The 16297-nt window shown below is 32.3% G+C and overlaps 2 protein-coding genes across 7 annotated transcripts in view; one reads left to right on the forward strand and one right to left on the reverse strand.

The window, feature by feature from the left end:
• Window positions 1–12998, forward strand: part of GckIII (Germinal centre kinase III) — a 103194-nt gene extending 90196 nt beyond the window's left edge. For 3 of the 6 annotated variants that reach the window (XM_076413222.1, XM_076413219.1, XM_076413218.1), the window contains 9 exons: window positions 2181–2405; window positions 3672–3939; window positions 4380–4621; window positions 4685–4830; window positions 4891–5095; window positions 6651–6831; window positions 6896–7024; window positions 10294–10471; window positions 10534–12998. In XM_076413222.1, the coding sequence (XP_076269337.1) occupies window positions 2181–2405; window positions 3672–3939; window positions 4380–4621; window positions 4685–4830; window positions 4891–5095; window positions 6651–6831; window positions 6896–7024; window positions 10294–10471; window positions 10534–10546 (1587 nt within the window). In that variant the 3' untranslated portion in view covers window positions 10547–12998. Of the gene's footprint in view, window positions 1–2180; window positions 2406–3671; window positions 3940–4379; window positions 4622–4684; window positions 4831–4890; window positions 5096–6650; window positions 6832–6895; window positions 7025–10293 lie in introns of all 6 variants that reach the window. The other 3 variants (XM_076413220.1, XM_076413217.1, XM_076413216.1) reach the window with 1 other exon arrangement.
• Window positions 12999–13129: 131 nt separating this feature from the next.
• Window positions 13130–16297, reverse strand: Taf6 (TBP-associated factor 6). Its single transcript, XM_076413198.1, has 8 exons — window positions 15778–16297; window positions 15489–15719; window positions 15238–15435; window positions 14969–15148; window positions 14604–14904; window positions 14235–14548; window positions 14020–14175; window positions 13130–13474 (listed from the first exon to the last, which is right to left on the reverse strand). The coding sequence occupies exons 1-8, from the start codon at window positions 16018–16020 to the stop codon at window positions 13265–13267; spliced, it is 1833 nt and encodes a 610-aa protein (XP_076269313.1). The 5' UTR covers window positions 16021–16297; the 3' UTR covers window positions 13130–13264.

A 16297-nucleotide genomic window follows, 5' to 3' on the forward strand; every position in this document is an offset into this window, starting at 1 on the left:
AAGTCTCAGTTCATGAATCCATCAAAAAAAAAAAGAGAAAATTCAGTGCTGAGTGACTATGACTGAGTGTCAGTTCTAAATAATGTTTAAGCAAATAATTGTTACTCCAAAAAGCTAAGAAAAATGTCATTGGTCTGTAAAATATCGTGTTTGATGCCTATTCAATATTCAGAGGAGAAAAAATTTCGATTTTTTTAAGAAAATATAAGATATATCGATTTCATAGAAGATTTATATGCATTCCAAGATTACAATACTAAATAGAAATAGAAAGTAATCATTTGAAAAATATCTATAATGACTTTTTATTTGATATTGGGGAAAATATCGATAAGTTAATACAATAATTTATTCTTTTGAAGACTAAAAAATGATTAATGACTTGTGAAATATATTGATTTGTTAAAAATTATCGATATTTTTATTCTTATTATTTTGATGACCAAAAAACGTCCTCAGTCTGTCGCAAAAATATCCGTTTGTTGAGGGAGTTGAAGTAGGGATGCCTAAAAATATCGATATTTTTGGCCGATATATCGATATTTTTGTTGACATTTTTCCGAAAAAGAAAACTAGGTATTAGTTGGACATTTAAAAAATAATTTAGGTACTTAATTTTAAAACTTTTTTAAATAGGTTTTAAAGTATGCTTTTTCAAAACGAGAGTTTATCTGGACTGGATATACAGTTTAACGTGAGCTCCGAACCACGGTCTTCGGCCTTAAGCCTACCGACTGGCGAGTGACTAACTTAGAAATCATCCCAGAAGACATCCGGTCTTACCCAGCCTGGATACTGGCGTGTCTGGAATCATTTTTCTTCTCGGATTTTACACTCTTGCCTAGGATAATCACAAATTCAAACAATCACAAACATACATTTACGGTCATGCCCCAGCGGGATTCGAAACCGCGACTATCATAACAGTAGGAGGACCGTCCTGTCGCCTTTACCACTGCGCCAACAAAGCCGGTTATAATACTATTAATATTAAAATTGTTAAAGGTTTATAAAATGTTTTAAAAATATCTTTAATATTAGAAATGCCGGAAAAATATCGATATATTTAAAAAGAAGTATCGATACTTTTTATCCTCTGATATATCAATATGTCATGTCTCTCCGTCACATTCCTACTTTGAAAGGTACAACAAAAATATATTATATGTGATGATACGTTATAGTAACAGTAATCCCCGAAAACCAATCAGTCTCACAGTGAATCATCTGATGCTTATCAAAAAAAATTTTTACCAAATTTATGTATCAACCATAAATGCAGAGTAACTTATTATATATATATATATATATATATATATATATATATATATATATATATATATATATATATATTACTCTTTGGTAGTTTATTTATTATTAGAATATCTCAGGCTCATATATATCTCAGAATGGTATCATGATAACATATTATCGATACTGTTCGTGAAATATATGATTATTTTATTTTTTCCAAGAAAACTGACTGGTCCATTACCTTAATTGTTGTAACAACAAATGTGATTTATCTCAATTTACTATGTATAAAGAAATAGTTATTGTTAATTGATAATATAAAACCCATTCATTGTCTATTTTAAAAAACTAAGTATGTTTATTCATATGTTTCATTAAAACAATTTTAAATCTCACAGTGCATTCACCATATTTTATTAATCTTTTTTTTTTTCGATAAAGTTGATTCTTATTACTTTTACACGTCTCCAAAATAGATTTAGAATTTGATTTGAAAGTCATTATGTTTCATCAAATTAAATCCTTCCCTAGTAGACCGATCAATTTTTTATACTTCATGGCGCATTCACCATATTTATTCATAATTGGTGTTAAATTTTTGATTTATTATATTAATATTATTATATTTTTTATCGGTTGTTTATATTTACTAGCATGCATTCCTGTGTAGTATTTGTATTGAGTAAATTTATTATTATTGTGGTAAATGTTGATATTTAAATTAGCCAATTAGCTGATATTATTTGAATATTACGACAGGTAAAATATTTTTGATATGTTAATCGGTCGTCTGAAAAATATAGTATTCTGAAACGGTAAACCTACACATATATCTTGTCAGTTGTCTATCTGGTATCAGTTTTGAAATTTTTTTACCAAATAAGGTCTGTGAATAACACTAACAATATGTTCTTTTTCTCTTGCAGAAGGTCGATCCTGAACTAATTTTTACGAAACAAGAACGAATCGGCAAAGGTTCCTTCGGAGAGGTATTCAAAGGTATCGACAATCGATCGACGCAAGTGGTGGCTATCAAGATCATCGACCTTGAAGAAGCCGAAGATGAAATCGAGGACATCCAGCAGGAAATCATGGTACTGTCCCAGTGCGACAGTCCCTTCGTCACAAAATATTATGGGTCTTATCTCAAGGTAAAGTAGACATGCTTTGTTATTTACATTGGAAGAGAAGTGATGTAACTCTGGTAAAAATTATTGCAACTGTAGCTTTAGCAGGTTCGCCAGTTAGTTCACCATTTAAGTATAAAATTTATGTCAAAATTAAGTCATAATAAATGTCAACACACGCGGAAATCCACTAAACTACATTGAAAGGCGATCAAAATCAAAGTATTTTTAATCTCATTATTAAAACACTGGTTTTTGATCAAATTCCCTCAAAATAATACCAACCACAATTACAATTATCGAAAAATATCGATTAAAAAACTCTTTAGTCAATAAAATATCAAAATTCTAATGATTAAAATTAATTACGTAACACTGTCAAAAACTCACTGCATTGATATTACATAACTCGAAATCATCGCACTTTATAATCAATTTGCTAATAGCTTTTTTACAAACTCACATAACGTTATTGGGCATAATTGTTAATGATTCGTCATATATTTTTCCAAATAAATAATTTATTGTTTTTGGTAATGTGAAAAAAAGTAGTAACATAAAATGAAACAGAACACTAATTAAACTTGGATTATTTTGTAAGATACGTTTATCTTTTGTTTATCACAAACAATATAATCATTTTATATCTTTAGTCGTATGTTTTGAAATAATCATTATAAATTGATATTCGACTAAAATTTGATGATAATGCTAATTTGATATCCCACTGTATGTAGGAAACAAGTCAAAAGCTCTCAACTTTTTTCCTTGTGTTTTACTGTATCTATTTTTTAATTGTTTGCTATAAGATAATTCACTTTTATCAAGCAGACTGTGATTTATCTATATAACAATATTGGAATATAACATATTTCTGGTCAATTTTGATTCTTAGCGGGATGTAAATGGATTTTAGAAAATCTAACGAAGTGTATTGTTCAATTTTCATGTAATAACTCCCACGGTTTGTTCTTTTAAGCAGAAAATTATCACCGACCTACATTTTTCTCGCGTGCTTCATGTCTGTGGGTGGAAAACTGAAAGTAACGTATTATGAAAGCTCAGTGTTTTTGAAAGAAATTGTTTTGCTATTTCCGTTCACGTTAGGATACATATTTAAACTTAGAGTTTCCTTAAAAAAACAGAATGTCTAATTATATTTTCTTAATTTTGAGCAATCATTTTCTTAAATCTTAAGCCTTGAGGCATGAAGTCAAGTTTTTGTAATGATATAAAACTATTATGTATATTATAACAACATAATTAAAACAAAGCCATGTTTTTTTGTAGGGAACAAAACTATGGATTATCATGGAATACCTGGGAGGAGGCTCTGCTCTCGACCTGATGAAAGCGGGCAACTTCGAAGAAATGCATATTGCAATAATACTGCGCGAAGTTCTGAAGGGCCTTGACTATCTCCATAGCGAAAGGAAACTTCACAGGGATATCAAAGCCGCCAACGTTCTGTTAAGCGAGATGGGCGACGTTAAATTAGCCGATTTTGGCGTAGCTGGACAACTGACCAATACGACCAGCAAGAGAAACACATTTGTTGGTAAAAAACCCAGTTTCAGACGTTGTTACATTCAGAACACGAATTTTTTAAAGCTTAAACATAAAAGAAATTTTATTCGACAAAAATAACACTACTGAAATAAACAAAACCCCTTTCTTCAATAAAATAAGAAGATTCTTCCAAAACCACAACTGCAATTAAAGCAGTTCCCGAATTCAAAAATCTAGAAAACATTTTCATCAAAAAACTGTTACAAACTTACAATGAAACTTCGTCAACAGTTATTTCTTTCTAAATTTTTTAACTCCAAAAATTTTTAGAAATAATTAATTAAACAAATTAAGAATTATTAATCACAACGATAATAAAATAAACTTTTTATATCCAAATAATTACCAAGAAAATGAATTAATATAAATTTACTGGAACAAAATACAATGTGGTTTAGTTTTTCGCACTAATCACGTTTTGTCCTTTAGGAACGCCATTCTGGATGGCCCCAGAAGTTATAAAGCAGTCCGCATATGATTCCAAAGCAGATATATGGTCACTGGGCATAACCGCCATCGAACTAGCCAAGGGGGAACCTCCCAATTCGGAATTGCACCCAATGAGGGTGTTGTTTTTAATTCCCAAAAACAATCCACCACAGCTTACGGGTAGTTATAGTAAACAGTTTAAGGATTTCGTCGAAGCGTGCCTGAACAAGGATCCGGAAAATGTAGGTTGATGGGCGAGACGAATCCGAAACGACATTTTGCAATTATGTTTGTTTCGATTACAGAGACCAACCGCCAAAGAACTGCTCAAATATCCTTTTATACGAAAAGCGAAGAAGAACTCCTATCTGATAGATCTTATTGACAGGTACAAGAAGTGGAAATGCACGAGGAACGAGGAAAGTGAAACGGAATCAGAAAACTCTGACTCGTAAGTCGCCACCCGTGAAAAACGACGACAAAATTGATGTAAATCCGATGATTTTTTTAGGGAGGAGCCCAAGGTGGACAGTGATATTGAATCGACCGACTGGGTGATGACGGTGAAAGGGAACAACATGAAGTTGCAGAGCGAAGATATAACATCCTCGAATCAAAAGAACCTAAACTATCAGAACGGTTCCAGTTCCGCCATTTCCAGGTCGCCGCCGAAAGACTCCAACCTCAATCACTGCAGGACAGACAAGAATCTACCCGTACGTATAGGATATTGTTTCCCATAATTATTGAATTTATAACTTTAATATCAACATCGGTTTCTCTTAAATAACAATCCTTAATCTGATCATACAAACAATTACTTAATAAAATGCTACCAAAGTGAGAAAGAAAACAAATAGAAAACTTTGGCTGTCCCCAGTGTAGATAACATAATCAACAAGAACATTAAATGTGATGAAGATACAGGGGCCATTCATAGTATACTCTTAAAACAGTCAATTTGCAATGAAATCTTATATTTGTGGTTGATGAAATGTATTTACATATAATATATACAATGAACTTTTCCAAATAATCTATGATGGAGAATGAATTAGATCATTTTCTACCTACCTTCCTTAATTATATAGAGTGTAACCTTCCTTTAATTTGAGATGGATGTGCATAAATTCGCTTTGTAACTTCAATTCAACAAGCAGTGACACTTTTAAATTCGTCATTTTTATTTTTTTATTGATTATCACATCGTCGATCAATCAAGAGAGATTTAGTACAAATATGAGGCATCTCATCAGTGTGAACAATCCAAAGTAAATTTCTTAGAATTATATACAAAATGGGTGTTTTGCTATATATAGAATGAAATAAAGTACTAAAGGGATTTTTCAATGTTTATGGACAAGGCAAGAAACTGCATCTAAAGCTCAACAAACGATGACAAAAATCAATGAATTAATGTCACATTTGTTGTAATATATCCACCTGATTCGGCAGATTTAGCTTCTCTAATCTTCCGTTGTTTCTCATGGTTCAGCTAAATCATGGTATTTCTATCGTGTTTTTCATATCAAACTTAACGAACAAACAACCTTGTGAAAGCTACCAGGTTATCTTTTACTTCTTTTAATCATCTTCATTTACGGCATCACATTTGCAGCTGTAGATTTAAAAAAATCAAATATTCACTGCCTCTTGGTTTTGTAAAGGTTTTTTTTTCACTCGCAATATCCATATTGTCATTGATTTAATAATTAGGCGGGCTACCTCGAACAGTTGGAACATTCTCATTCTTCATCGCATTCTCTTCCTCAAAGTTTTTTCCAAATTATTTGTGTTACACAAACTAGTAACTTCACCGAGCACGTCAGCTAACATCTATAGTCTATTCAAAAACAACAGTGAACTCACGTCATCAAGATATCGAATGTATTGCCTATCGCAAATTGTAAATTCGTTTTAAAATCAGACAATCTTCCTTCTCATTTGATTCTAGTTAAAAGGAGATATGGTGCTATGTGATACCTTTGAACATGTAACCGAGTCAGCCTACAAAAATCATCCGATTGTCGTTGTTTCGGCGCTTTGCTTGTCTTCATACATTTTAACTTGCTACTTATTATTACTTAATATAAATCGTATACAACTTTTTTTGTTTCATTATTTTATTTCAATTGGAATTTAGTTATATGTCAAAACCAAAATGAATTAAACCTCAAACGTGATGCGACAATATTGCGACGTTTTGACATCATACCTTTAGTTGACGTGAGTTCATTGTTTTATTGAACGGACTTTACATACTTTTTACAGCCGGTACCACAGTCGCTACTAGCCGACAACAGAAAGGACAGAAACGACAGAGACCACCACCATCGCAGCGATCGAGACCGAGACAAAGATTGGGAGAAGAGGAGTTCGCTTTCTCAAGGACCAGCTCGGGACTCTAGCCCTCTCGATCATCGGGGAGACGCCAGCTTGGCCGAGGCTAAAGGTTCGAACGCGCACCGGATGCCATAACGTTCCTATCACTACAACGGGTACCTTTTCGTTTTCAGAGAGTAAAAAATCAAATCGCAGGTCCACCTCCAGTGGAATTGGTGGTGGTAAGAGTGAGGGAAAATCGACATTAACTAGTTTTATCTATCCATTAATTATGGATCTGGAAAGGAAGCACCATTATAATGGTAAGATCATTATTTTTCAAATTAATTTCAACAAAATCTAAAGGAAACATATTTATACATGTATTTATCATTGCCAAGGAAGTATACAATTAGTTCTTTTACTGATATCAAAGGACAATAAGTTTAAATTGTGAATAGTTAGTGGCGGCAAGTTAGTTATTAAAAAATAATTATGTAATATCACTAAAATACTTAAATATTTTCTATTACTTACCAAAAAGTAAATCCCACTTAGCATTCGCAAATTCTTGTTGTAATAAATGATTCAAAATAACTGCAATGGAAGTGCGAGCCACGGAAGTAACGTGGACTAATGGAATAACCTACCGTCGGTAGGCACCGACTCACGCTATCACTATTATTTATCTGGGCCGCACGATCGTGCTCTGTGAGCTCCTTCAGACACCTGCGCGGTACTCCGCTGTCCCGTGTCCGTCCAAATAGTATCAAACAAGGTCGATATTTAAGTGGAGTAATTACGGAGAGGAGGATTAAAGATTAATTGGAGATTAAGGATTAAATGGAATATTTAAGTTTTAAGTATGGCCTGTATGTTTTATCGGTTATCTGTATTGGAATTTTACGCGCCTTTCGACCAGTTAATAATAACAATATAACTGTGACTATGGAAATGGTCTTTAATTTAACTAACGTGAAGAAATTTTTTTTTAATTCTTACGAGGACAAGTTGGATTTTAAAGGAAAAGATACCAAATATATGAGAAATCTGGTGCAAGTGGAGGGAAAAGTTACTCCCGTAAATTTAATAGAGATATTTATTTAAAAAATGAATGGATTTGTGAATGTAACAAAAAATGCGTTGTACTGTTTTCCCTGCATACTTTTTGGCGGCGTTAAAGCTTGGCCAGAAATAGGGGTCACCGATCTAGAGCACTTAAGTTTTAAAATAAGAACGCATGAAAACTCTAAAATCCATCTTCATAATGTTATAGAATTTGCATTACTAGGGTCAACTAATGTTATGAATCAATTAGATTCTACGTATTGGATAAATATACAGAAACATAATGAAAATGTGTCAAAGAATAGGTATGTTTTATGAAAAATTATAAAATGCATTAAATTTTGTATAGCGTTTGGATTGGCTCTTCGGGTTTGCAGTGTTTGCTTGAAGTTTGGCGTGAACAAATAATTGAGAAAATTAATAATTCTTCATTGTTGGCGATCATAGCGGACAAAACCACGATGTTGTTGCAAATTCTCAACTGGTAGATATTTTTAGATATGTTCACGATAGTGAGCCAATTGAGCGTTTTTGGAACTACTTGATTCCTTAAAAATGTAATGTAGAAACACTGAGATACACACATGAGCGGCCAACATGCAAGCTTTCAAGCATTAATTTATGCGCAGCATTTAAATTTAATTATGTCTAAAGCTGCTTCCACAAATAAGCAAGTACCTGTATTTTTGGAAATCTACAAAACATTCCTGGCTTTTTTAATAATTCACCCCAACGAATAAAAGTGTTGAACAAAATTGTAAACAGAAGGGATCACCCATGGCGCTCCAACCCGTTGGAACTTTAATATACGGACGATTAATCTTTTGTGCGAATATAGAAATCATCTCTTTGAGTGTAATGGATGTGTAAGGTGTAATGTGGATGAAAAAGAAGATCAATTCTCCAGCAACATAGTCTGTAGTGCAGCAGCCTATATTCGCCATACATTAAATGATCCGATCTTCAATTTTTGACTAGCTTTTTTCCATCATATGATGCCCCACGTAGATAATCTTTTTAACCAACTGCAGCAAAGAAAAATACGTACTGGAATAAGAGAGACTATCGATAATTTTGAACGCAGTGTTATTCAAGTTCGAAATAATATTAATAACATCATTACTGAAGCATCAGATATAATAAGTCATGAGCCACTAGAAAATAAACACAGCCGTCCAGGCAACAGTAAATTTGACACTGAAATTCTGCTTTAGAGGTGTGTGATGTTTTAATAAATTGTGCAAAAGATCGATTTCATTTTAAACAGCATCTAGTAGTTGCATCACTTTTCAAGAGTATTGTGGTAAATTTCCTGAGGATAAACTCACTTTCCTATGTTCGTTTTATTCTACACATGATAAAGAACGATTATGAACTGAACTGTCAGTTATTTATTCAAGAAATGATTGCGGAACATTAAATGGTGTACTACCTCTTCTAAAATTTTCAATAGCAAACAATTTAGGAGACACGTGGAGGGATATTAGATAATTATTAGAAATCGTGGTAAGCAGTTTATCTCCGAAATAAACAATTTTAATTGCCAAATTTGCGAACAGAAAAGGACGTAAGATGGAGTTAATTTATAAAAAAATAAGTAAGTTTGTTTTTGCAAAAATTGCAGAACACTTTAAAAATTTTATCAGGAGCCGCCACTGATTACACTGATTATATAACAGGTCAATTGAAAAGTCCCCGGCCTACCATAGTAAAACACATTTTTTTGGCAAAATTAGTTTTTTTTATTCAACATAATTCAACATGTGATACACTGATCAAAATAGGCGGCCTCAGTTTCAGCAATAACCTCTTCATTCGACGAAAATTTCGTCCTAGCGAGCATTCTTTTGAGATCTGAGAACAGGAAATAGTCGCTGGGGACCAGATCTGGAGAATACGGTAGATGAGGAAGCAATTCGAAGCCCAATTCATGGATTTTTGACACGGTGCATTGTCTTGGTGAAACAGCACTGACTTTTTCTTCAAATGCGGCCGTTTTTCGGCGATTTCGTCCTTCAAACGGTCCAATAACGCTATTTAATAGTCGCTGTTGATCATGGTCCTTCATTTTTCAAGGTAGTCAATGAAAATTATTCCAAGCTCATCTCAAAATACAGATGCCATAACCTTGCCAGCCGACTGTTGCGTTTTCCCACGCTTTGGAGCGAGTTCATCTTGTGCAGTCCACTCGGGCGACTGTCGATTGGACTTCGGAGTGAAATGATGGAGCCTTGTTTCATCCGTTGTCACATATCGACGCAAAAACTGGGGTTTATTACGCTTGATCATCTTCAAACACTGCTCCGAATCATCAGCTCGTCGTTGTTTTTGTTCAAAAGTAAGCTCGCGCGGCACCCACCTTGCACAGAGCTTTCTCATACCCAAATATTCGTGAGGTCAAACCCAAATATTTCTAACAGGTTCAATTGACCTGTTATCTATACCAAAAATACTTTCTTGCCAATGCAAAAAAAGCCTTTAACAAATTTTCGCTGTGCATCATAATAATATAAACCTTATCTAGGACGAAACAGTGACGGTTCACATAAATCGAGCGACGCCATAGAGGAATTGAAGAACGCATTCGAAATAGCGGAAAGGACAAGCCCGGGAATCAGCGAGATCTTCGTCTCCGAACTGGTGCAGAAACTAGTCCCATCTATTTCTGATCAGAGGCTGAAGGGCGTCCTGGATAGAATAAGGTACCAGCACCAAAACCGCATATAAACTCGCTCGCCGCTCACTGTATCATAATCTGTTCTAGGAATACCATCTAAAATATAAACAGCAGCAAGAAAATAATAATATTGTAAAGAGTTTTACAAAAATCGCGTAACATGACAATATCCTCATGTCCAATATGAACTAGCACTGTACAAAAAAAAATAAAAGTACTATTAACTTCTGATTTTAATTATTGGGTTTATAACAGACAGCTCGTTTTTTTTTTGTTTCGTTTTTTTTTTTAAATATATTTCTTCGGCACTCTGTTAGTGCGTACTTGTTAAAGTATATATTTTTGTGTAAATTTAATTTAATAGTTGTTTCCAAGTCAAAAATCTTGTATATATTGTATATTTAAAATAAACTATAATGTAGGATATTTTCTTGAATTGTATTTTTTAGATATATGTGATAGGCGGCGTTGATTCTATATTCAATCCAGACTCCATCATTGTGATGCAATATATTAAGTACATCAAGAAGTAGTCCACGGTGAGGAAAATATGGTGTTTTGTATTTAAATGTTTAAGACGTGGATTACTTTTTCAAACAATACAATATATTGTATTTTAAAATGATGACTGGGGTGAGTGTGAACTAACGCAATGTTACTTTTGTCCTGACGGTAAATATATCGTGGTCCAGCTATATATTATGATAATTTATATTAAAATATTTAAATATTACTTCATGTAACAAGTTTCCTATAACTAGAGAATAAAAAAAACTGTAAAATATATGTTAATTGAAATTGTACAACCAAACGTTTGTGTTTCAATTATTTTATCTGGACCACTGAGTTTTTCACATTAATTGGAAATACGACGATGACACTAGATTACAACTTAAAAAAAAAACAAAAGAATACACACACTTTTAACAGACACTCTGCTACTGACAAACTAGATCCAGTATTTATTTTTAATGCTCATAAAATAAATGACAAACGTTCCTTGTTTTTTTGTTCTTTTGTTTTGTTTTCCTAGTCACATTTACAATTCCATAAAAGTTTTACTTAAGTCACACTTATGTATAAATTTCTCACATCTTATAATCTACTTTTTTTTTTGTTTCATATTATAGATTAACAAAAAAATAAAGACGATATATAACATTAGAGTTAAAATTGTGAAATGTGTGATTTATCATATGGCGTAAAAGGATACGTTGCTACCCATTTAAAGTATTAAATAACAAAGAACTCAAGATATTTCTTTGTTAAAACCTAGTTGACAATCAATTATATTGAAAAGGTAATAATGGTGGTGTTATATATTATTACTAGAATATCAGAATTATATTAAAGTAGTGCTTTATCTGTTTATCAACACAGGGTATCAACAACATCATTGCCAAATGTGTGCCTATATCACATCAATATATGTTGTGAATATCTGTTTTGTTAGTTAGCAGAATGTATGTTATACTTATCGGGTATGTATATGACAATTCATTTGGTAATGTTGAACTATAATAGGCCGCCATTATCAATCACAGATCGCCAAAATTCGACAAAGACTGAAGAAATCTTACATATGTACCCTTTCCATTATTTAGATCAATGTGGTGGGTTATTTTTTGTGTTGAGCTTCAAAAAATCTATATAAATACATGTCAATATAGGTGTGATAAGGTTGACTGTAATTTGAAACATGAAGGGAAGAAAATTAGCATAAGAAATGTTCTTATAAGTAACATTAACGATACGAAATACTAAAATTTTTAGTTATCATTGACGAATAGTATTAACAAAAGGAAGTCACGTATATATCCCTTTATTAAAAGGAAATGCAAATTCATTAATCAAATCTGAAATGGTCAAAAGATAGAATTTGTGCTCTATATAAGAAACGTTCGCTCAGTAGTAATTTTTAAAAGATTTCATCACATCTTCCTATTTCAAATTAAATAAGATGTTCTAAGGTTTAAATAAATCACCAAATAATTCTAATGAATTTAGTGTTTCTAAGGTTCTGTGATCTTGTATTGAGGAATTGTTCGAAGGAAAAAAAACTTGAACATTTTCTCAGCAGCGATCACGCATTCTCAAATTTGTTTTACCTTTATATGAATCACTTATATACTAATTAGAAAACACCTTTCAGTTAAAAAATTTACTCTCGAGTAATTTTTCAAATTATATGAAATTATTAGATTACTAAACCTGTGATATGGGTGAACACAATAATGTAGAGCTCTTAGCAAGAACTGATGTTATAGAGGGCGTTCATTTTATTTAATTCATAAGATGGTAATTTCCGGATGATTCATTAACATTATGAATTAAACACTATGAAAAGCCTTTGCTATGACCGTGTATGTTATTTCATAGTATATTACGTCAAGAGATTTGTAAAAACAGTTGAAAATTATTTAGAGTTCCCTCTTTCACTTTTTTTTATCGATTATCTAACAATAAATTAACAAATGAATTTATCGGCAGCCTAAAATCTGTCATACTTGTACAAAAGAATAGTGTATATTAATAAATAATAATTCAAGGTATTTTGTTTGTTCTGTATAGTTACACGTTTACCATGCTATCCCGTCACATCCCTCCCTATTTCCAAAAAAAAACATTAAAAATTTATGACAGCTTAAAAAATCGCAATCTAAAACAAATGAAAGTCCCCAGGTAAGTTTCATGGTTTATTACTTATTTTATAAAACTTATTAAAAACATCTCTTTCTCGTTAACTTATAACTAACAAATAATTTTTAAATATTTACAGTAAAAATATATGATCTCGGAACTGTGATTATTAAAAACATTACGTTAATTGCGAAAGATCATCTATCGATTTGACCTGTTGTATTTGTTGCTGTTGTGTTATGTAGCTTTGTTTTATTAATGTTCCCTGAGTCTGAAGGCCGGCGGTTTGAGGCTGGAACCCACCTTGATTCGATACGACCACTAACTTTTGCTGGCTCTGGATTTGTTTAGCTTGGACCGCGGATTGACTTGAAACTAGCTTAACGACCTGTACAAAACATTTAGCTTTATACATTTGTTTTTATAATATTTTATTTATTTTAAATGAAAGTAGTTATCACTGATAACATATAAAGTATGAACTACACTTAAGAAACATGATTGTAATTGGAAAAATTATGAAATATTTATTAGATATCAGCAGAATTGATACAAGTTACATCAACAATGTTTATAATGATCGGCATTTGTTTCTTGTGACATTTGATGTCAGTTATATTTTGTTTAAGCACTGTTCTATCTAATATAAGCAAAGTTAATAAACATAATAAAATTTAATTGAACTAAATCACCACAAAATATGAAAGTATGAAAAAACGGAGCAAAATATAACGGAAACTGAATTGCATAAAATACAGATGAAAAATTATTATGTTATTGTGTGTATTGACAGGATTGCCAGTTTTAGGAAGAAATATCATCGTAATTGTAAAAATAGTGTTTTCTACCAATTCACTGTGATTCAAAATTACCTTTTTTAATCCGGATGTATTAGTAAAATAAAAATATGGTATAATAATGAGATATATTTACCGTTGTAGGAGTATTTGATTGTGTATGCTGCTGATGGACTAGACTGTTCGGCTGGCTCCTTTGCTGCATCAAAATAACCTTCTGCTGCAGGTTTTGCTGAGTCGTGATTCTTTGAGGCTGCTGACCCATAACTATGGTTCTACTCTGTGTATTACTCTAAAATGCCATGCATTGACTATTGGCATCAACGAGAGCAATGATCATTCATCAAATACCTGTTGAATAATACCGCTACTGACACTTCTCGCGATACTCTGTCCAACAGATGTAATTGAACTGGTTGATATGTTGGATGACGGTAGAGTGGTCACACTGGCTGGTTGCGTCCTAGCTTTGACTACAGCATTATGAAGGACAACACCCAAATATCCATACTCTTGCTTATACTCTTCTAAATTGTCAGGAGGATTACGTATAGATTTTAGAATTGGAGAGATTACTTTCACGAGAAGTTGCTTTATATGGCCTGAAGCTATCTTATCTGAATTAGAAATAAGATTGCCTTCAAGATAAGTCTCAATTCTAGCTCCTGTTAAATCACATTATTACCACTCTATATTAACTAAATTGTTAATACTTCTTACCTATACCCCGAATTTTGGGCAAAATGAATATTCTGGTAACTTCTGTACCCAATTCAGACAAACCATGCAATACTCCATAGAGTGATGAGAGAGGAATTTTATCACACTGCGTTAGAGCATTAGTGAACATTCTGGTTATTCTGGTTTGGATATTGTTGGTACTTGTATTAAAGTTTTTACAGATTTGTGACATTAACCGCGATGCAAAGTCCCTTAATGCCCAGTGATTATCCAACTCTGGTCTCATACAAAGTTGCTTTGACACAATGCATGTTGTGACTGATGGTATTAACTCATGAAGCTAAAAATTATACAAAACATTCTTCAGAAACTTCAAAATAAAGAAAAACAAACCACATACTTACATATTTCTCTAGGTATAATGATTGATTATCTAATAAAGCCTTAACCATCCTCATTAAATAAATCAAAAGAGCCAAATTATTTTGTACAACATTCACACGGACACCCTCAATAATAAATGTGCACATCCTAGGAAGCATTTCATGAAGTCCTGGATCTGAAGATAAACTTTGTAAAGCCTCCTAAAAATAATGCATAATACATCAGTTTTTTTGAAGATATTTAATGCAAAATCATGTAAACAATTTTCTTTTGACTATATTGTACTTACTCCTCTTCTAATTTCGTCTGACCCAACACAAGCTTCAGTAATTTCTTTATAATATAATTGTTGTTCAACTGATAATTCATGAGTTGCAAGCTGTTTTATTTGAACAGTTTCAACATTTTTTAATTTCTGTTTTCCCGTACTTGGTTTGCCAGAGGTTTCTTTCATGGGCTTTTTATTCACTGGATCAACAGATTCCAACTAAAAAGAATGTTTAATTAACCTATTCAGTAAATTATGACTAATGATCATACCTTTTGGATACACTTTGATATTGGTGGAGGATTTTCAGGTATAGTTGGCTGAATTCCATCAATACATAACCAATGAGATCTAAGAGTAACTTCCAATGGTGTTTTTGGATTAATATTTGAAAGTAACTCTCCCAAATCGACTTCTTTCTCTTCAATGAAGTGCAATTCGCGACCACCTCCAGACGCAAAACGAAAAGGAAGTGATTCTTTAGAATGAAAACCATATTGTGGCTATAAATTAGACTCATATATAGGTTATTACACACAGTTATAATATCCACAATATTACCTCTATATTTCTGACTTTTAAAGCAGAATCTATATCGGTCTGTAATAATTTTATTCTTTTAGAATGATTCATAAACTTTGCAGAATCCTGGATAATATGTTTAACTCGAAATGATATATCTTCAGCCAATTCTTTCGCAGCATCATCCTGCAAATTCCCTATACCTATGCTCTCAGCAATTACTTTCATTGATTCTATAGAAAAGTTTGTCCCATAAAGATCGTTTTCGTTAATTTTTGCCATCGTAAACTATTCAATTAAAGAATAATAATATAGGCATATCTTCCTATAGTGCAAGTAATTCTATTTTTCCTGAATCTGAATACAGATGTATGTTAGGTTAATTAACAAATTAAGCTAAACAACACTTTTGTTTTGGGTTATAGTAACAGAACACACTCAAACTGAAAATAATTTGACATTGATGTCATATTTTTGTATTTTAATTGAGACAACTCATCTAATCAGTAGTTAAAAAGATTGACAACGACTAATAACACAAAACATATTCATGTGCCTA

Source organism: Rhynchophorus ferrugineus, unplaced genomic scaffold (genome assembly GCF_030347505.1).
Source record: "Rhynchophorus ferrugineus isolate W39M unplaced genomic scaffold, kcgeb_rfMv2 rfM9, whole genome shotgun sequence".
Taxonomy (NCBI): domain Eukaryota; kingdom Metazoa; phylum Arthropoda; class Insecta; order Coleoptera; family Curculionidae; genus Rhynchophorus; species Rhynchophorus ferrugineus.

Excerpts from the sequence above, each read along its gene's own strand:
- Taf6 (XM_076413198.1), bottom strand. The coding sequence starts at position 16,020 with ATGGCAAAAATTAACGAAAACGATCTTTATGGGACAAACTTTTCTATA. Across the intron at positions 15,436-15,488 it reads TATCAAAGTGTATCCAAAAG|TTGGAATCTGTTGATCCAGT; the intron begins GTATGATCATTA and ends CATTCTTTTTAG. Across the intron at positions 15,149-15,237 it reads CAGACGAAATTAGAAGAGGA|GAGGCTTTACAAAGTTTATC; the intron begins GTAAGTACAATA and ends CATTATTTTTAG.